We start from the raw sequence: 22,063 nt of genomic DNA on the forward strand, positions 1-22,063 counted from the left end.
TCTGCTGCAAAGGGAACTGCACATTGTTACCGATAGCAAGAATATCCAGAGCTTTCCTAATCAATGCTAACAGTAAATTCTGGAGAGGTGATTAAATGCCCTGCTTCATGGCTCAGGCCAAACTCTAACTCTGAGAGACCAGGATGAGACTTGATTATTCCACATCTGCTACTGCAAAGTTCTTACACCTTCATCTGGTGCCGGCCACTGTCGGGAGACAGAACACTAGAGTAGATGGACCTCAAGTCTGATCCAGTCTGGCAATCCCCATGGTCCTATGTCAGTAAAGGCAGAGTAAAAATGAGTAAGGATTTCAGAGTCTGGCTCCTAAACTGGAGACATCCAATTAATATAGATGAGGATTTGAACAGCACTCTGCCATATACAAAATTATTTATTATTATTAATTGAATCTCAATGTACAAAAATAAGATTCTCACAAGAACTGTGACCGGCCTCCATTAACCTGAATGGGGTTGTTGACTCTGAAGACTAATTAGAGCTCTTTAAATGTCAACACAAACTACTCCATTCACTCGTTATTATTTTTGACTATTTGTATAACCGTAGAGCCTAGAGACTGCAATCCAGCTTGGGGCTTCATCGTGCTTGGCACTTTACAAACACGTAGGAGGACACAGTACCTCCTCCAAAGAGTTGGAGATGCAATGAGATCTTCACTTCACTGGATGACCCCTTGTTGTCTTGACCTCACTGGAAATTCAATCCACTTCAATGGACAGTTGCCTCAGTAGGGACTGATACAAAGCCCACTGAACTCAGAGCCCTAAGAGAGGATTTCAGGTTGGAGAAGAGGTGCAATGGGTGAATGTGATAAACAATAGGAGAGAAGGGGAGGAGAGAGGTGACAAGTGGAACAGTAACAAGTGAGCTTGCTCTGTGTATCACTATACAACTTAGCACTTTGTCTTGTCTGCAGGGGGATGTTAAATTGCAGTAACTTCAGTCTGCTTACCTTAAAGCTCCTTGCTTCCACACATAACCTTTTTGTAAGGTGAATTATTTGATGTCTTAGGGTCAACTAACTTGGGCTGGCAGGACTCATACTACAGCACTAAAAATGGCAGTGTAGACATTCCCACTTGGACTGGAGCTTGGGCTCTGATGCCCCCCTTGTCAGGTTTCAGAGCTTGGGCTCCAGTGCAAAAGGGAACATCTATATGGCTAATGTTACCACCATAGTGCAAGTCCCATGAGCCCAAATGTGTAGACTCTGAGAATCGCTGCTGCAGGTCATGTTTTCACAGTGTAGACATACTGTAGCGATGCGAGACTCACCCCAGTTGCGCCTCCTGCTGGTCTCCTGGGGAATTAGTGTTCCAGCCATTGGAACACCCTCTGCAGGCCAAGACACTTGTCGCTGGCCCCATGTCCTTCCTGGACCCCGGTGCCCCACTCCCTTGGGTGCTGTCCTCTGGCAGTACCCCCACTCTCTGGGCTCCCCTCCCAGGGGAATCCCCACCCTCTATCCCCACCTTGCCTCAATATTCACTGCCAGGCCTCATCTAGCCCCCATACTCTGGGGCAGACTGCAGTCCATATCACTCATCATCAGCAAGAGGGAGTTGAACCTGCTGCCTCCACCTACCTCCGGGCTGTACCCCTGAAAACCTAGTACCTTTTCAGGCCTTTGGCTAGGCCTGCAGCCTGGGGGGTTTCCAGGCAGGAGCTCCCCAGATCCCTTGCCCTATTCCCCAGCACTGCTCTACTCCGATGCCTTACTCAAGTCCCAGGCAGCCAGGCCCTTCTCTCTCTGCACCTAGAGAGAGGCTGCCTGTGCTCCTGGCCCGCAGCCTCTTTAGAGGGCCAGCTGTGGCCTGATTGGGGCGTGGCCCAGCTGTGGCTACTTCCCCAATTAGCCCAGGTTTTCCCCTACCACAGCCCTCTCCCAGGGCTGGTTTTATGCCCTTCAGGGCAGGAGCGGGTGGCCACCCCACCACACATACCCTTTGGTCGCAGTAATAAATCCTTCTTAGAACAGGAGTAACTCCTTTTTGCAGTGAGTTTGTTTGAGGTTTGAGTAGACACTTTAAAGTTTGAGTAGACACATTCCTACTCCTCTTTTGGCAGTTTATGACACTACTATCCCACACTGCATCGCTTCCCTTCTGGACAGGCCTGTCGCTGTGCCCTCCAGTCCCAGCAGGAGAAGAGTCACTGAAATTCAGACACCTACAAGACACAATCAGAGCAAATGAAGAAGAGGAGGATCTCCCGGAACTGATCCTGGTACTGAAGCAAACAAAGGCACGCCAGAAGAAGTACCTGAAGACAAGGGACCAGACCAGGACCTTTAGCAATGCTCCCTCTACTTGCCCAGGCCATGAGGAGCTGGAGCACATATTTATAGTGATGCCATCGCTGCACCTAAGAATGATGCTGTGTTGCCATGTCCTGCAAACCACAGAGAATTCACCATACTGATAATACCCTTTCAATCAGTTACAGGCCCTTTGCACCATAGTCAGCTCGCCAGGGGATGGAGAGGAAGAATGCTTTCCAGCATGTCACTTACGGGACTTTGCGATCGCTCCATAGTCTGGCCAGGCCTCAGTTCCATCAATCTTAAGTTTCCACCACATTCTGGGCTAATTGTTTTATTCAAGAAATATGACGTTAAGTAGGTTATATGAAAGAGAGAAGGTGAGTGAGGTAAATTCTTTTAATAGCCCAATTTCTGTTGGTGGAAGAGACAAGATTTCGAGCTCCACAGAGCTCTTATTCAGGTCTAGAAAAGGTCCCATAAAAGATTACCTCACCCATCTTGTCTCCTTCGTATCGTGGTACAGACACATTCACAACTTCACCTCAAACAGTTAGGTGCTGTGTGAACTCAGCACATTTATTTTGGAATAACTTGGCTGAAAAATGTCACTGAGGTACAGCTCAGCCCATAAATGGCCTAACATTTCCCCAAACTCCCTCGTATCAATTCCTAATCAAATCAATACATAAGTGCGTTTCCTTGGTTACAGGCTGCTCGTCATCCATGACTGCCCCAGGCCTCAAAGTAGAAGCACAATACACCCCTTATCCTGTCACCGTGGCCTCTTGAGGCATTTTGCGGTGGTACCCTGTCCGGCTGCCTGTACTGTTCAGAAAATCTCTCCACCTCCCACCCATCATCCAAACTCGCTCTCTGGCTCGCACAGGTACTTACCCCACAAGGATGAGAAGCATCCAGTGCTGTCACGAGGCACCACCACATTCCCTTCTATCTCCCAAATTCACACTCCACCCACACTAAGCAGCTTCTTTCTCTTGTCCAAGGGCCCAGTGAAAGGTTCATAAGCCAAGAAAACAGAGGGGTAAGCTGGGTTTCCCAGCATGACAGGAGGAATCATAACTCTATTAAAGTCCAGTGTGGTCTGGAGAGCAAACATTCCTTCACAGGTCCCAGCAAACAAGTCTGAGTTTCTAAAAATCAGGGCAATATGGACCTTTCCTCAGGGGCGGCTCTAGGAATTTTGCCGCTCCAAGCACAGCAGGCAGGCGGCCTTCGGCAGCTTGCCTGCGGGAGGTCCTGGGTCCCATGGATTCGGTGGCACGCCTGTGGGAGGTCCGCTGAAGCCGCGGGACCAGCGGACCCTCTGCAGGCATGCCGCCCAAGGCAACCTGCCTGCCGCCCTCGTGGCAACCGGCAGAGTGCCTGTCATAAACAGATAGCTAAGGGTTAATGTCTCTTTCACCTGAAGCACCTGACCAGAGGACCAATCAGGAAACCGGATTTTTTTCAACTTTGGGTAAAGGGAATTGAGTGTCTGAGGTCTTTGTTTTCTGGCTGGCTGCTTTCTCTGAGCTTTGGAGAAGTAGTTCTGTTTTCTAATCTTCTGTTTCTAAGTGTAAGGACCAAGAGATCAGATAGTAAGTTATATGGTTTCTTTTCTTTGGTATTTGCATGAATATAAGTGCTGGAGTGCTTTGATTTGTATTCTTTTGGAATAAGGCTGTTTATTCAATATTCTTTTAAGCAATTGACCCTGTGTTGTATCATCTAATACAGAGAGAACATTTGTACTTATTTTTCTTTCTTTTTATATAAAGCTTTCTTTTAAGACCTGTTGTAGTTTTTCTTTACTTCAGGGAAATTGAGTCTGTACTCACCAGGGAATTGGTGGGAGGAAGAAGTCAAGGGGAGATCTGTGTGTTGGATTGCTAGCCTGACTTTGCATTCCCTCTGGGGGAATAGGAAAGTACTTTTTGCTTCCAGGACTGGAAACAGAGAGGGGGAGTCACTCTGTGTAGTTTCACAGAGCTTATGTCTGTGTATCTCTCCAGGAGCATCTGGAGGGGGGAAGGGAAAAAGAATTATTTCCCTTTGTTGTGAAACTCAAGGGATTTGGGTCTTGGGGTCCCCAGGGAAGGTTTTTCAGAGGGACCAGAGTGCCCCAAAACACTCTAATTTTTTGGGTGGTGGCAGCAAGTACCAGGTCCAAGCTGGTAACTAAGCTTGGAGGTTTTCATGCTAACCCCCATATTTTGGACGCTAAGGTCCAAATCTGGGACTAAGGTTATTATAGTGCCCCCCGCGGCTTGCCGCCCCAGGCAAGCGCTTGGCGTGCTGGTGCCTGGAGCCGCCCCTGCCTTTCCTGCTCAGCCTTCAATATTGTTGGTGACCAGTTAGGCCTTGTGGCATCGTGGAGAAATATTCTTTCTTGCTGATAAAGTCTTTGGTCTGGTGTGCATGACAAAGAACAGGCCCTTGTGTCCCATCGCTAACCCCTATACAGTTCAGGGACCCTGTCCATGCAAATCCATCAATAATCTCTGGTGCATTACCAAGCTTTACCACCTGGCTCAGTAGCCCCCTCTTAATAACTTTGCACACCTCCATGACAACAGCCCTGAGAACTAAGCTACCAATTTGTGAGTTACCGTCTGGTTGCAATGGGGGGTGGCGAGCTTCCAGATGGGGATGACTACACACATCTCCATGTTGAGGGGAATGCTCATGCTGGTGTTCTGCCATTGCAGCTCTGAGGTGAGCAATGCACACGTCTCCCAGAAAGTGGCCTTTGTCATCTGAAGTTTTGCTGCCACTGCTGATTGCCCCAATTCTGCCTCACTACGCTGTCCTACCAGTCACCGCTAGTTGGCCAAGCCCAGAGCCAGCCAGATAAATGCTCTGCAGACATAAATGCTTCATTTCATCTCCTTGCGCCTCTTTTACTTGTAGGATATCACTATGTCCAAAGCCCTATGCGCTACTGAGCCAAATCCATCCACCTGGCTGACTGTCAGTGCACATGCATCATCCTGTTTGTATTAATGACTGCCATGACCACAGCGCTCAGCAGCATGTCCTCAGTGCCCTCTGGAACTGGCATTGGCAAAGTGAATGGATGCCAGGAGAGGAATCAGGTGAGTTTCTAGTTTGACCTCCAACCCCAGAATTCCTGTACATTCTGGTCGGCATCCCACAATGCACTGTGAGAAAAATAAGATTGCCACCGGACTGGTGTTTGACTAGCCTGGATGTTTACTTATGGATTTGCCCTTTACCAGAAAAATAATTTAATCCGCTGTTTGTTTTTAACGTGGGTATAACGATTTGCATTAATATCACACTATATGAGGAGATCTAATGTTAAAAGTTTCTGCGTCCAACAACTAAAGATGCTGCAGTGTTCCTAGTTCCGCAGTTTAAGTGATCACTGATCACAACTGTTGAAAATACAGCAGCTGTCTGCCCACCACCAAGCACACCACGTGTGTTTGTGAGAGAGGGTTTGAGTCACGCGACAGGTGAGGAGATGTGAGATTTTACCAATCTCATCGATATGTGTTATCTCTCTAGATTGGGGGTGGGTTGGCTTGTAGCATTGTCTTGTGGTTGGGATTGCAGTGGGCTTGCCTTGTGTGTGTATTGGATGAGGTGCAGTGCCAGGTTGTTGGCATTTCAAAGATAGTAACCCTAGAAAAAAATCTCAGAGCACAGAGCTGAGTGGTGGAACATTGCATCATGGGATATCTGCACCAAATGCTGATGGGCTAGTTTAAACAAGCACAGAGCCTTGTGGATGCCGCGATTAATGAGGAAAGCACCCTGCGTTGGCATAATAAACAGATATATTCAGTACCATTAATTTGCTCTATTTAGAGCAAACACACAAATCCAATGTAACATCCCTATGTAGACAAGGCCTTCTACAGAAACATTAGATCTTTTGAGATTGGGGGTAGAATTTAGGATGGCGGGTGAAGCCTGAGTAGTATGCACATGGGTGGAAGAAAGACAGATGCAGCTTCCGGAAAGAGACACCTGAGGAAGGTGAGCAGAAAAGGTGAGGTAGGGTATGCAGAAAAGAGCAGAAGACAGCTCTGAGGCAGGGGACCCAAAATTTGGCTGGCATATGCACTTCACCCACTAGGGGCTGGGCCCTCGCAGCTCCCAAGCCCTTAGTACTTTTGAGAAAGTGTCCCTAAAAAATTATTTTCAGTGCTTGGCAGCCGAACCAAGAACCTGTTGCCCAAATAGCCTGGAAGGGAAATTCCACCCGACAGAGGCTGGTTTCACGTTTTTTTATGTCCTGGTGTTGCAACAGCGAGGGTCTCCAGCAGAGGTCACTGTTTCCTAATGGTTTGTTGGCCTCCCAAGCTCATGGTGGGGAAATGGCCAGCATGTCAGGTTATGTGTAACCAGGGCGAACAGAGTGGGAATGGCAGGATCTTTGTTACAGTTATTACCCTGCATTCCCTGGAGAGCCGTTAAGGCCAGGTAGGCTCAGCCTGTGTGCTTATAACATGAGAGGGGCTTACATTCATGCACGGCATGCAGGCGTGAACATACTCACAGCTAGGCAGCCATTCCCCTGACTGCCATTAGAAAGGAGTGACCCAATTTTTGAGAGGGGCTCTGGGAACTAGAACACGATTGGAAAGTGCATGTACGTTTGTGTGTTGGGGGGGACACAAGACTATCAGTGTCCCTCCCCCATTTTTGTTTGAATGGCACCTTCCAACCAGTTCTACTGAAAATCAGCAGGTTAAAATGGGACTGGGGGTTAATGAATGATGCATATTATGGGGCACAAGAGTCCTTTAATGAGTTGGACTTGCTAGCACAGATCTGGGGAAGTGTTAGAGTAAGAGCAGAGACAGATCTTAACCCAGCCATGTTCTCTGGGCAACAGTCACAATTACTGTATAAATTGTACCCATCCCCTGGGATAACTGGGTCTAGAACCCCAGTCTTTGGTCTCTTCTATTTGCACAAAAGGATAACTCATTGGTTAACGCTATTAGTGGGCCCTTTAGCTTTCTTTGTGGGTCCAGCCATTAGATTGGGGTGTCAAACATGTGGCCTGCAGGATGGATCCAGCCCTCATTATATATTTATTTAGTCTATAAGATATATTCAGATTCTCCACAATCTAAGCTTTCTTTCTTCCTTTTTAATTTAATTTAATTTTATTCTGAAGTAACTTTCTAGCCCTCATGGCTGCAGAGAGAACCTTCTGAACAGGCAATGGTGTCTGCTTGAATTTGCAGACAGCCTGAACCAATGGCTTAATCCATAGCAAGGGAGATTTAGGTTAGATATTAGGAAAAACTTTCTAACACAAAGGTAGTTAAGCTCTGGAATTGGCTTCCAAGGGAGGTTGTAGCATCCCTGTCATTGGAAATTTTAAAGAACAGGTTGGGCAAACACCTGCTAGGGATGGTCTAGGTTTACCTGGTCCTTCCTCAGCACTGGGGGCCTGGATTTGATGACCTCTCGAGATCCCTTCCAGCCCTACATTTCTATGATTCTAAGGGCATGTCTACACTTACCTCTGGAGCCATCAATCCAGCAGGGGTTGATTTATCACGTCTAGTTAAGACGCAATAAATCAACCACCAAGCACTCTCCCATTGATGCCGGTACTTCACCGGGGTGAGGAGTATGGGTGGAGTTGACAAGGGAGTGGCAGCAGTCGACCTACTGCAGTGAAGACTCCGCAGTAAGTAGCTGAAGTTGATGTACTTAGAGCTACGTTAGTCACGTTATTCACGTTATTGACGTAGCTGAAGTTGCACAAGTTAGATCGACATCCCTCCCAGCCCCCCAGTGTAGACCAGGACTATGACTCAGAGGTGTGAACTGTCCTGTTCACTCTTCAGCTGATTCGTGTAACAGCGTGAAAGCCCAATTATGCCACTTCAGTGTCAACATTAACTATTTAATCAGTGATCATTCTGGTGGATGGAATGGGGATGGGGTAGGAGTGTTTAAAAGGGAACTGGATAAATTCATGGTGGCTAAGTCCATAAATGGCTATTAGCCAGGAAGGGTAAAGAATGTTGTCCCTAGCCTCTGTTCATCAGAGGATGGAGATGGATGGCAGGAGAGAGATCACTTGATCATTGCCTGTTAGCTTCACTCCCTCTGGGGCACCTGGCATTGGCAACTGTCGGTAGACAGATACTGGGCTAGATGGATCTTTGGTCTGACCCGGTACGGCCGTGCTTATGTTCTTATGTGAAGCCCATGGGGTGGGCATTGGGAGTTGCTACAGGGAAGGAAATGCAGGGGAAGGGCAGAGAGGGGACACAAGGATGGGGAAGGAAGAGAAAAAACAAAGCAGATACCATGGAGCGCTAAAGGGGAACAGAGTTTTCTCACTGAGTGGTGAATGTAGCAATAAAGTACTGAACAAATAATAACTGTGTGTTTAATTAGTACATAAAGGCGAATATGGTCCCTTTGATCACTGTCCAGATTTGCCTCTGAGGTCAGTGGGGTTTCGGCAGCGAACTGTGGGGAGTATATAATTCTCGGTTTATACCCCAGCCCATTGACACGGAATGTGGCCCAGTCCTTTGAAGGAGTTTGACACCCTTGCATTACAGGGTAACATCAGACTCACTCACTCATGTTCCCAAAGCTTGTAGGTTACAACAAGAGCTGGTTAGAATCTTCTGAATATTGATTTTTCAATGAAAAATCACACTGAAATTTTGAATTTTTGTGAAAAAAGAACAAACCGAAATATTTTGACTCCATTTTAATGCATTTTTTTCCCGTATCAACATTCTGATAAAAATGGAAACTTTTTTTTTACATTTTAGCTCTGTTTTCTCCTGATTTTTGGCCATCTCTAAGCACAGACAGGCAGGGAAAAGATTGCTTTTTAAACTCTTTGGACAGTTGCAGGATCCTGTAGTTGCACACACAATTATTACAATTGCACATGCAAATTTGGTCTCTGTGCTATGGATGTGTCTTACCTAATTGTGCATCTCATTGACTGTTTCTCTGTGTATATTGCATACGATATATTTGTTAAACGTACAACTACAGGCATGGAGGAATTTGTGGATCAGGCCCCATATAGCTATCAAACTTGGACATTTGAAACCAGTGTCTAGTGGTTGGCTTGCTTTGGACAGAGTCAGCTTGCTGACTCAGATGAGACCCTATCATGTAAACCATTACATGAGCGTATAAATAGTTTTGTAGTTAAGACATTGGACTGAGACAAAATAAATGTAGGGTCTAGAAGTGGCTGAAATTTTACAAATTCACATTTTGACAAAAAATGACAAATTCTTTTCGTCCTTTTTTTTTAAAAAAAAGTCCTATTTTCTGACCAGCTGATTAAAATTTTATGAAATTCAAAATGACCAGAAATTATTGATTTTTTTGAATTTCATCAGAAAATAAATTTGAGGTGAAAATGTTTGTGAATTTTTGGTATTCCCACAAAAATGTATTAGGTTTATTAGGTTCAAGTCCTGGCTCTGCCACACACTTTGGGTGTGATCTGGGGCAAGTCACTCTTTCTCTGCCTCAGTTTCCCACCTGCAAAAAGGAGGTCAGAGGCCTTCTTTTGTTTGTCTTCTCTATTTAACTGTTTGCTCTTTGGGACAAGGAGTGCCTCTTATTATATGTACAGCACCTAACACAATGGGGTCCTGACCTTAATTGGTGCTACTGTAATACACGTAATCAATTGAATGTTGTAGATCTTTGACTGTGAGGAGGAGATGGCTAGTTTCGGTAGAAGCAGGTGGAAGACGAAATGTTTGCTGATCAGGGAGAGAGTGGAGGAGGGGAGAGATTTAGGAAAATCTCCTCTCCTCTAAAGCTTTTTTGAGCCAAAAAAAAGGGGGGGGTGTGTTTGAGTGTGAAGCTGAAGCTCGGAGGTTGAGTGGGATTCCTGAAGAAAGGGGGTTCTGAAATGTCGGGATTTCACTGGACAGAGGATTAGGTTAGGCAATATTCCCCAGTCAAATAAGAGGCGGTTGAGACTGTGCTTTTAATTAAACTGAGCAAAGCTAGTTAACAGGGAAATTACATTCCTGCACAGAAATCTGGTCAAGAGATTAGCCTGTGTTACAGATCTGGCAAAAGAAGAGGGAAAACAATCCCTTCTCTTTCCCACGGTGCTGTCTTGTGTCCAAAGCTTGGGACCCAGGAACGCTAGGTTCTATTTCTTGTGGGCAAATTACTTTATCTGTCTGGCTCTAGTGCCCTGTTCTGTAAAACAAAGATTCTTCCCTTGCCTGTCATGGCCATTTAGACTGCAAGAGCACTGGGGCTGGGTTGTCTCTTCCTGTGTGTCTGTATGGGACCTCGTGCAATGGGGCTCTGAGCATGGTCGGAACCTCTACGTGCCACATTTAAATGATGAGTGAAGATCTTGCCAGGGCTTTGCTTTAGTGCTTTGGAGATGGCTAGTGGCAAGTGCTCTCTAGGCAGTCACTCATGTTCCACTGATGGGTTTTTAAGTGTAATTTCCTGCTTAGTGCACAACCCTGATTCCCTCTAGGGGCCTCATTCTAGTGTCTATAAGCAACAGTCTACCACTTCCTCCCAACTCAAGGAGCTGTCTCTTAGCTCAGGGGCTGGAAGTCTGTGCTTGTGATGCTCAAGATGTTGCCTGCTAACCTCGGTGATGACTGTAGTATCTGGGTGCGTGGCCATGGTCCCTTGCACAAGGACTAAGACAGCATGAGAAAGCCTTTGAAGGATACTGATATGCAGTGGCAGATGATGCCTGAGTCAGGAAAAGCAGCCAGGGTGATAAAATTAAAACTGTTCCATCCCACACAGATGAAGATGAAGTGTCAAGCCATAATTTCAAAGCACAAAGATTCTGATACAGAAGGCAGGGGGTGATGGATAAGGTGGCGTTGTTTATGTAAGCGAGCTGGGGTTCAACTGAAATCGAGTTAGTTGGCAACAGTGTTGCCAACTTTTACCAGCTGATCGTATCTCATGATAGTTTGTGTTTCAACTGAACTGCTCCAGCTTCTGGTGTCATGTGATTCTGAGAGAACCTCAGCTTTCCTTTTAAAAGCAAGTATGTTCCTAGCCCTCAGGGTTGCAAAGAAAAGGAGTGTGACTTCCTTTGCACCCAGGAAATGACTTCCTCTGCACCTAAGTATGACTTCCTTTGCACCTTGAAAATGCAACCCGAGTGTAACTTAAAGGCACAGACATACCTAAAAAGGAGACAATTTATTATTTTTAAAAAACCTCAGAATTTTCAAGCTGACTTCATGAGTTCTGGAGCCTGACTCATGATTTCGGAACATTTGGGTTTGGCCTGACTGCCAATCTCAAACTGGCTGGCAATTGGCTTAACACAGTCTAGCTTATTGAATTAAGCTCAGCTTCTCATCTCATTACCTGTTTGGCACCAGCTCTTCTGGTCATAATAGGCTTTTTGTTTGGCACAATTCACTGACTCCTGGAAGGACAACCCATGACCAAGCCATCCCACATTCAAAACCGTTATTAGGAACATTAGAATGGCCATCACTGGGTCAGAACTGAAGTCCATTCAGTCTAACTGGGGTCAACACCTGATCCTTCAGATGATTGTGAAAGAACCCTGTGTTAGGCAGTTGGGGTTAACCTGATCCCCATGAAAGTTTTATCCTAAAATAGGGCATGTCTTCACTGCGGAGGTGACCTGAGCTTTTACCCAGGTGCCATCTATAGGCCTTCCCATCCACACACAAAACACTCACCGGAGTTTGGTAGTGCTTTCAAACCAGACTCACTGGCTCATGTGGGGCTCTAGACTAAAGCCTGCTTTCACCTAAGCTGGAAGCCCACCCACTTTGCAGCGTGGATGCAGGTGAAACCACTCAGGTGATAATAGTCCTCCAATTACCTTCCCACAATTCCCCCATGTGCCCAGAAGGACAGACAAATTCTCTCATAAATCACTGGGAAAGAATCACAGAGTGGCTCAGCTTGCTGCAGCACAAAGAAATCAGCGCAAAGAAGTCCCAGCGACACACACAAGAGAGCACAGCCCCAGTGAGGGCATAGTAGATCCAGGAGGGCTTTGCAGTGGGGTTAGACCAACCAGGGGCTCAAGCCCCGTTGCCGGTCACCAGGGGCGGCTTGAGGTATTTTGCTGCCCCAAGCACGGCAGGCAGGCTGTCTTCAGCGCTTGCCTGCAGGAGGTCCCTGGTCCGGCGGATTCAGCGGCCCACCTGCGGAAGGTCCGCCGAAACCGCGGGACCAGCGGACCCTCCACAGGCATGCCGCCGAAGGCAACCTGCCTGCCGCCCTTGCGGTGACCGGCAGGGTGCCCCCCGCGGCTTGCTGCCCCAGGCACGCGCTTGGCCTGCTGGTGCCTGGAGCCGCCCCTGCCAGTCACCCAAGTTCACTCTGAAGTGAAGACGCATCCTGGTAGATAGAGATTGGCTTGAGCCCTGACGCACGAGGTTTACCATCCCTTCCAAAATAATATGAACTGACGGCAAAAGTAGCTAATCTGGATTCAGGTATAGCAATAAATGAAAAACAATTGTTTTTTAAAAAATCAGCGCAAGAGAGGCTCTTGCCAAAGCTCATTTGAACTGAAAGCTGTTTTGAAAGTGACTCGGATATTTAAGTTTGACAATTAGCAGCTGAGCAAAGGAAGTCACCCTCCTCATGCCTTTTCCTTCTGGGCCTAGTGTATCATTCAATAATCCTGAGGCAGAAAGCAGAGAAGGGGCAGCTGAATTCCCAGCCAATGATGAAGGCCACACCTGTGGGCAGGAGTAAAGGGTGACTAATGTGGAAAATAACAAGCATGGCATCATTTCAACAGTAGGCCCAATCAAATCAGGAGCAAGTCATCTTGACTTTGTCTCCCTCCTGCATGTTGTGAGGAAGCTGCTCAAAGTCAACAGAAGGGTCTATGCTGCATCTGCTCCGGCTGCTCTCTGCCTGCTCAAGAGGGAGATGGGTCACCAGACAGGAAAAGTTTTATGGCAACTGGGAGGGTTGGCTGGGGAGGAGTGGAGTGAGGAGGCAGTGTGCCTGGGGTGTCCAGGCAGGAGTGTGGTTATGGGTGGCACCTGGCGTTATGTGTATTGGGATCTAGTGGGCAGCATCTACGACATAATGAAGTATGGACCTCAGGCAGTTTGGATAAGCCAGTGGGTACCAAAGTGTGGTTGCTTCTTTGAACCTTGTTAGGTTGAGTTCAAGGGTGCAGTGGATGCCATTAAAAATCTTGACACCTGCTGCCCTGCCTCGGCCATGGGGCTTGTGCTCTTTCCTGTCCTTAGTGCTTTCCAGGGTTTCCTGTCTCTTTGGCCCCTGTGCGGCGCGGTACGTATCAGAAGAGCTGTGCAAAGCCTGATGGGTTTAGTTTGGCAGAATCCATGTGATCCTCACTCAGGCAGGTTCACCCATCTCCTCCCCGTTTTCAAACGGGCCCCAAATGTCAAAGTCAGACTCAGTCTCAACCACGGCATGTGGGATCGGAACCAGGGGCGTGCACAGGACTTAAATTTGACTGCTTTTGGAGAGGGGCATGTTACAGCAGCAGCCGGGGGCGGGGTTAGTGGCTGGGATCTGGATCAGCGGCCAGGGGCTGAAGCAGCAACCAGGGCTGGGGCTGGATCAGTGGCCAGGGCTGAGGCAGCGAATGGTGTTCAGCCACCGAGGCTGGAGCAGTGGCTGGGACTGGGTCCGGGGCTGGAGTAGGAATACATATTTTTTCAGATGAATATTGGAGGGGCCTGTGCCTCTACTTGCTCCCCCTTGTGCACACCCCTGATCAGAACCATTGACCGACATGGGCTTGCTCCAAAACCAGAATCTTGGAGCCCCCCGGGAACTGGGAGGTCTGGGCCTTCTCTGAACCTAGGTCTCCACAGCCACTTGGAAATTGGTGCTCTGGGTCTGCTTGGAGACTGAAACAGGAGCTTGCTGTGGAACCAGGACTCTGGATCTGTTCTAGCTGACAGGCCAGGTGCCACAATCTTGTGACTTCCTGTTGCTGGGCAGGGGGTGAAGACAAATGGTGTCTGGATCGTACATTGATCAGGACGCGGGACAAAGGGAAAAATATCGGGACAGTCTCGATTTTATCGGCACATCTGGTCACCCTCCGCTCCCAGTCACACACGCACAGAAGCAGCGCTGCCTTCTGTGGCAACACTGGAGGCGTTTCGTCTGCTGAAGCACTTGTATTGACAGTGCTCCCGGGCCCCGGCTCGCCCTTCCCACTGTCTGGGTTTGCTTTTCAGACGTTGGCTCGAGTGCAAACCTCTCGTCCCCTCTTCCCCACCCCCGATGAGATCGTCTCCCTGGCAGCGGGGACAGGCTCCTCTGTTTCTCCCTCCTGAAGAAGTGAGTTAATCAGAAATTAAAATATTGTGGGCCACTCCCCTTCGGGCCCCACGCCCCTCCCGCCAGGACCACTGAGTATAAATCATTTTCTGTGGTCGGCAGCTCAGCTGGAAAAACTAACAAAACGGGTCTATAATGTCACCAGCATCTAATTTGGTGGATTTATGGCACTGGCTTTAAGCACTTGCTGCTTTACAGCGTGTGAGTTCACTCCCTCCCTCCAGAATCCAATTTTTATCCCTGGGACGAGGCTGTCCGCAGACTCCTGAGGGCAGATCTTACCCCCTCAGAAATTGGGAGCTCTTCCTTCTGCAGCGTCCTGCTGTCTTCTCCTCACCTTGCCCTTCTGGCCAGCGAAGACACAGTTGCAGCCGTTAAGGAATTAATCCCTATGAGGCAGGCAAGTGTGGTAGCAAGTCAGTGGCTTCTTAGAACCTGAGGCTGTTACTGTGACGCACTCCACTGCAGTTTGGAACTTTGCAACAACAGCAGGGTCTTCCTGCTCCAAAAGCATAAGCCTCTCTCACTTGAGCTGAAGGAAGATCTCTGTTAGCAGTACAGGGCCTGTGACACATAGTTGAGTCACTCTGATTCTGTCCAGAACAATGGCACATACAGTATACATACTAGCCACTGCTAGGTTTCAGAGTAGCAGCCGTGTTAGTCTGTATCCGCAAAAAGAACAGGACTATTTGTGGCACCTTAGAGACTAACAAATTTATTTGAACATAGGCTTTCGTGTGCTAAATCTGAGTTATCAGATTGTTAGTCACAGTTTACAGATGGGAAACTGAGGCACAGAGAGAGCTCATGAGTGATTTGTTTAACAACACACAGCGGGACTAGAACCCAAGTGGTCCTGACAGCTCTATTCTTGCTCTAACCACTCAACTAGCTGCCAATTTAGCAGAAGAGTAAGTAGAGATGTTGTGGGCGATGTGGAATGAAATCACAGACCTCTGAATAGGGTGAAGGAAGGAATAACTCACCAACCCAAGCGACAGCCTTGCCTTTGTCTCTCTGGGCTAGTACCTCCTGGAACCAACTGGGGTCTGGTTGCCTAAAACACAGGACTTGACATCAGGAGACAAGGATCAGGTTTCTGGTTGTGACCTGGGGAAAAATCATGTAGTCTCTCTGTGTCTCAGTTCTCCAGTCGTAAAATGGGGGTATTAACAGTTCTCACAGGGGAGAGCTTCAGAGATGTTCCGGTTCTGTTCCCTTCAGCATCTGAAGGGTCCGGCTAACTGCACTCTTGCGGCTGCAGTGCTTTTGAAATAGCCTCTCTTGGGACATTGGCGTGGCTGGCTCTTCCGCTGGGACGAACCTTGATGCACAAGCTGAGTGTGAATTGATGTGGTCATTCCCGGCCAAGATATACAGTAACACCTCTCTAGTTTCAGAGTCCCAATCAATATCTATCAAATAGAGTGGTTTAGGGCGTGAGACTGTGTCTCCCTCTAGTGTCCAGCCCCACTAATGGTAACTGCCTGCTCTTCACATCTAAAGGAGGTATAGAGGCTGGGAGTAGTGCTTTTCAGTGCTCCTAGTCCCAGGAGGGGCACCTCACTGAGCCGCATGGGCTGATCCTACGCTCATTTCCCCCAGGTTAGGATTTACACAGCTGCTGCTGAATCAGGCCCCGTATCTCTGCAGCTGTAGATCATTAGCACTCCCCAGCCAGTGGTTGGGGGCCTGCAAACCTGGACAGTGGCTATTCATTCTGATCAAATTTCAATGGATGTAGCAAAAGCTTGATTTCGGTTAGCACCGAGGCCCCTGGCTTTCCTGAGCTCCTCAAAACTGCTGTCTTCATGCACGTGACCTGAGACATGCGTTTGTTGACTATACTTGAATTCAAGCAATGAGAACACCAGCTTTCCAAGCTGATCATAGAATTATAGAATATCAGGGTTGGAAGGGATCTCAGGAAGTCAACTAGTCCAATCCCCTGCTCAAAGCAGGACCAATCCCCAACTAAATCATGCCAGCCAGGGCTTTGTCAAGCCTGACCTTAAAAACCTTTAAGGAAGAAGATTCCAGCACCTCCCTAGGTAACCCATTCCAGTGCTTCACCACCCTCCTAGTGAAAAAGTTTCCCCCAATATCCAACCTAAACCTCCCCCACTGCAACTTGAGACCATTACTCCTTGTTCTGTCAAGGAGAAACTGCCGGCACTCTCAAGGAATCTGGGTGCTCCCATGAAAGGTTACTGGCCACTGAAACCTGCTGTCTTTCCTCAAGCAAAACTCCCACTGACCTCAGTATTTGGCCCCACCTGAAAATCAGCATGTGCATATATGTATACGCTCTTGGCTGATTAGGTTTCCATGGTCTCAAATGCGGCAAATTGGCTCCCTTTCCAATCCTTTCCCTTAAAGATTTGTATTCTAGACACACATATGTTTTCCAAGATAAACATACATTATGAGAGAATTATGGCCCGCCTTGCAGTTCAGGAAAGGAACGGCGGCTCTGATTTACATGCTTTTCCCCTTGCTGTAGAATTTTAAGCCGCTTGCTTCTCCTCCAGATGCCCGGCTCATGGAATCTGCCAATGTTTCATGGAAAACTGGGGAGAACATTCTCTTTCGAGACAAATCACATTGTGCCGAACTCCACACAGCATGTCTCTGCTCCTTCCTTATTCTAAAGACCTGGATATAGAGCTGCAGGGATGAGGTCCCTGAGCTCAGACTGTGGGTTCAATTCACAGCTGTGACACAGACTCCTAGTGTGACCTTGGGCAAGTCACTTGAGGTTTGTCTACACAGTCCGCAGCAGCGAGTCTCAGAGATGGGGGCCCAGGCTACCACACTGAAAATAGCTGTGTAGACCACGTGGCTCAGGCTGGAGTTTGGGTTCTGAAGCCCAGCTCCTTCACAGCCCAAGCCACAAGGTCTGCACAGCTGTTTTAGTGCAGTAGTTTGAGCCTCGCTAGCCCGGCCCAGACTGGAGTGTGGGGTTGGGGTACGGGCTTACCTTGGGTGGCTTCCAGTCAGCGGTGCTAAGACAGGCTTTCTCTCCCACAGGCACCGCCCCCTCCCAGCTCCCATTGGCTGCGAACCAGTCAATGGGAGTGCAGAGTCGGTGCTCAGGGCGGGGACAGCGTGTGGAGCCCCGTGGCCCCTACGCCTAGGAGCCAGACCTGCTGCTGGCGGCTTCCAGGGTGCAGTGCAGTGTTGGAACAGGTAGAGACTACCCTGCCTTAGCTGGGCAGCACCGTCAATAGGACTTTTAATGGCCCAGACGGCGGTGCTGATCAGAGCCACCATTATCCAATGCCTTACATTCCACGACCCAGAACTGGGTCATGACCCACAGTTTGAAAACCACTGGACTAGATGACCCAAGCGGTGCTTCTAACCATATGGTTCTATGATAATAACAACAATCGGGACGCTCCAGAGCCTTATTTAGGCATATTTGAGGCCTGTCTCTATGAAACGGACTCTGCATTTCTGTTCAGTTTTGGATTATGGGGGATGGGCATCACCAGTCCAAACAGATATTTGTTTAAACTTTCAAACCATTTCCAAACCTGAAGCCTAATTAAACAGCAGTAAATTACCAATCAAAACCTTCTGCCCTGGAAAAACAGAGCAATTTCCCCCTTCTCTCCCCTGGAACAATCCTTCTGAACTGTATCTAACGAGCGACCGAAGAATTATTGAGGATGCTAAACAGTGGAACTCTTGTTCTGAAACAATCGAGTGTGGGGATTGAGGAGTGTAAATCTGAATGAGTGAATAATGAACGGCCTGACTTTTGCATACAGCTCTTTTCTGAATAACAGAAAGCTGCTTTGCCTTTACGTCAGCAGCATATTCTGCCATTCCAGGTGACCTCGAATCCATGGTGAGTGGCAGCTTGATGGTCTGACATTAAAGAAAAATATGATAACATAAAAGGAAAGTAATTCATTAAGCAGTAGCTAGCTGTGCTACATAGAGGATAAATTGTAACTCATTCCTAATGATGGACAGATTCTCAAAAGTGACTGTCTAAAGTGACGTTCCTAACTCCATACTTAGGCAGCTAAATAAATAGCCTGATTTTCACAAGTGCTGAGCACCCAGCTGCTCCCAGAAGTTGGCTGGCTCAGTATAACTTATAGCGTCGGGTACTGGTGTCAGGAGATAGCCCAGCTAATTAGGCTGTGTGCTGATGAGCACTGGAGAAACTCTCTGTTACGGTGGGCCCCCACATGGCAGGGATGAGCAGGCATGAAAGTAACTTAAAAGTCTTACCGGTACGGGGGCCAACTCTGGGCTCCCAGCAGGGGCGGGACCTCAGGCAGAAGGGGCAGGGCCTTGGATGGAAGGGGGCGGGGTTTGGGTCAGCCTCCCCCAGCCAGTCCTTCAGCGCTGCCCGGCCCGCACTGCCCAGGGCTCCGGCCGCGATTTAAAAGGGCCTGGGACTCTGGCCACTGCCATGGTTTTAAATCACTTTTAAATCGCTGGGCCCTGGGGCAGCTGCCCCTTTTGCCCTCCCCCTCGGTGGCCCTAGAGTGGGGGAAAAATGGGCAGCAACGTTAAAACGCTTCTGTGGCAGCACTTTAACGTCTGCTGTGTACGGGCCCACTTTCACCTTTGGGGACGAGCATGGATTTGTAGGGTGGTCTGTGGAGTAGCAGGATATACGTAACCAAACATTGGAGACTACAGAGTGTCAGATTCCATCTTTCTTGTTCTTTCCTGGGTTTTTTCCAGTCTTCCGTTCTGGGTGCACTTTACCCTGATCTGCTTGGATATGACCAATGGAACAGGGCAAGGGAAGAAAGGAGAATGGGGCCTCTGAGTTGGAGAGAAGAGTAAGATCTGATGATCAGTCATTTTCATTCATAGAAGACTGGCAGCCTCCTGTCTCCAAAAATGGTTTTTCTTCCTTTACCAATCCCTTATCTCCACCTTTCACTTCAGTCTCAGCCACTATCCCTGCTCAATATCTCATCCCGAACCAGGCTTAAAACTCAGAAAGTGAATTCCTGCTACTCAAAACGACAAGAGAACCAAGCACAGCAGCGGTTGGGCAAGGGCAGATTTTGCAGGAATTGTTTTCATGTCCACACATCAAGCAGAACCTTCTCCTCTCCAATCTGTTCTAGTCACCTCCTCGGGCAAAACTCTCATTGACTTCATTGACCTTCACTCATCCAATAGACCCAGTTCTATCAGCTGTATTCTGATTCTATTGTCTCTCTGCTGCATCTATCATCCAACCATCTGTCTTTAACATACGCATCACCATGGTACCAGGGAGCATAGACATCTAAATTAGGATTGGTTGACATGTTCTTATCAGAAGTATTTTACAGAAAAAATGAGGTTTATTTGAAAATCAAATTTTTCATTAAAAAGAACCCACCTGAAATGATTAAAAAAAAAATGTGTTGAGAATTCATTCTTTGAAATGTACATTTTTAAATAGTAGGAAAACTCCCACTTTGTCTATATTTTACTTTCCTGTTTTTTTTTAAACCCTGGCAAAAAAAGTTAAAAAGTCAGAGAAACTGAAGGGAAACTCCCCCATCCCACGCACACACTTCTCCTGACCTTTCTTATCCTGCTCCCTCTTGATTTCCCCCACACGGGAAAAATGACCATTTCTTTGTGTCAGCAAGCTTAAAAAAACCTTTAAATTGTTTGTAAAAAAATTAAAATTTTAAGTTTGCTTTTTGAAAAATGTCATTTTGAATTTTTCAGTCAAAAAAGTGAACGATTTTGAACAAAACAAAAAATAGTTTGCCCCCCATTTAAAGGAAACTCCCCCCACACATTTTGACTGACTCTAATTCAAGTAAAGCAAACGTGCAGCCCATGAGACATAGTCTCCTGGATTGTTTACCCAGAGCGATCAGAGGCCAGGTGTTCATTTAGGCCTATCTCTAGCCCAAACAATGTTTGACCTACTCTCGCTGAGCGCCATAATGAATTTCGCTATGGTTCCTGCATGCTGAGACCCATTGTAGGTGGGGCCTTTCAGAACAATGGAATGTCTTCTGTAGAACAATGGAGAATTCTTCCAAAAAACCCAAGTTATAAAAAGGGGTCGGATTTTCCAAAGTATCTGAGGAGGTTAGGCTCCCGGCTCCCACAGACTTTCAATGGCAGTTAGTCAACAAACTCCTTTAGGGGCTTTGAGAATCCCACTCTAGAATGACAAGAACCCAAAACAATTCCCTCAAAATGCTCCTTGACCTTTGCAAAATGAGGCAGCTTGGTTTTGTGAACGGGGCACTGAACTAGGACCCAGGAACCATGGGGTCTGTTCCTGCTTCTGATAGTGATGTGCTGTGTGCCTTGGGATAATCACTTTACCTCCCTTTTGCCGGTTTCCGCTTTCATCCTTGGTCTGTTTTGTCTACTTGGATTGAGAGCACTTTGTGGGCATGGACTGTCTTTTACTATTAGAGCAGGTTGGAAAAGCTGTTTGTTTTTCCCATGGAAAGTTTTGACTTTTTGGCAAAAAATCAAAACCCGAAATATTTCAACTGAGTATCAACATAGTTCAATTTGGAAATACCGCAGCAGTGCCTCATGGGATATGTAGTTTGGGTGCCTCATTCTCCTTTTCCCCATTACAGATCACACTCCCTGATTGGACTACATCTCCCATGGTGGACCACAGTCTCCCTTCTTGATGAGAGGTGCCGCTGCCCCTGCCACGGTGCATCATGGGAGTTGGGAGAGCTGGAGAGCCTGGCCCACAGGGGAAAATGGAGACATGAAGGCATTCAAACTACAGGACCTATGGGGTATTGTGTCAGCATACCTGAATCAAAATAGTTTGGTTTTGGGGCTTTTGAATTTTTGACAACCCCCCTCCCTCCCAGTTGTCTGCACAAAGCAGACACTTTTTTTGGTGGGGGGGGGCGAGGGAAGGAGAATTGGATCCAAACCCCTATGTTTTGTGAAACAGTTTTTATGGAAACTTTTTGACCCACCTTACTTAGTACATGTTTGTACAGTGCCGAGCACAATGGGGTTGTGCTCTGGGTTGGCACCTCTAGGTGTTACTGTTACACAACTAATGAACAACAGCAGGAAAAAGAATGAAAGAATAAAAGAGCCTGAGAAATAGAGAGAGGCAGAAAGAGAAAGCACGTTGGCGGTACTCTGAAACTCATCCGTGAAGAGCACAAAAGCCTGGTTGTCTAGTGTTTGCCTTCTGGCCAGCCACAGTACTATTTTTCACGTAAGCCAAAAATTGTATCCTTTCCCTCCCTGAACAATACAACTTATCCTGTGGGGGGATCTCCCTGTGATTCCTTTTATGTAGATGTGAAAGACAGGCCAACCCTTCGTGACTGTGGTTTGATGCCTTGGTGAGTGGAGATAACGTTTTGCTGCTGAAACGCAAGAGGGAGATGAAAGGGGATAAAGACGGTAAATACTCCATTAGGAATGCTGAGGTTTGGTACGTGAATGATAACTTCAAAGGAGCTATTGTAGCCTGTACTGAGGTCA

At 47.5% G+C, this 22,063-nt stretch overlaps 1 protein-coding gene across 1 annotated transcript in view; it reads left to right on the forward strand.

The window, feature by feature from the left end:
* The window catches only part of SNAP47 (synaptosome associated protein 47), a 115,643-nt gene extending 94,271 nt beyond the window's left edge, over positions 1–21,372 (forward strand). Inside the window, exon 5 of the mRNA XM_050942690.1 lies at positions 21,181–21,372. Coding sequence (XP_050798647.1) covers positions 21,181–21,237 — 57 coding nt within the window. The 3' untranslated portion in view covers positions 21,238–21,372. The remainder of the gene's footprint in view (positions 1–21,180) is intronic.
* Positions 21,373–22,063: the final 691 nt, after the last annotated feature.

Source organism: Gopherus flavomarginatus, chromosome 2 (assembly GCF_025201925.1).
Source record: "Gopherus flavomarginatus isolate rGopFla2 chromosome 2, rGopFla2.mat.asm, whole genome shotgun sequence".
Classification (NCBI taxonomy): Eukaryota; Metazoa; Chordata; order Testudines; family Testudinidae; genus Gopherus; species Gopherus flavomarginatus.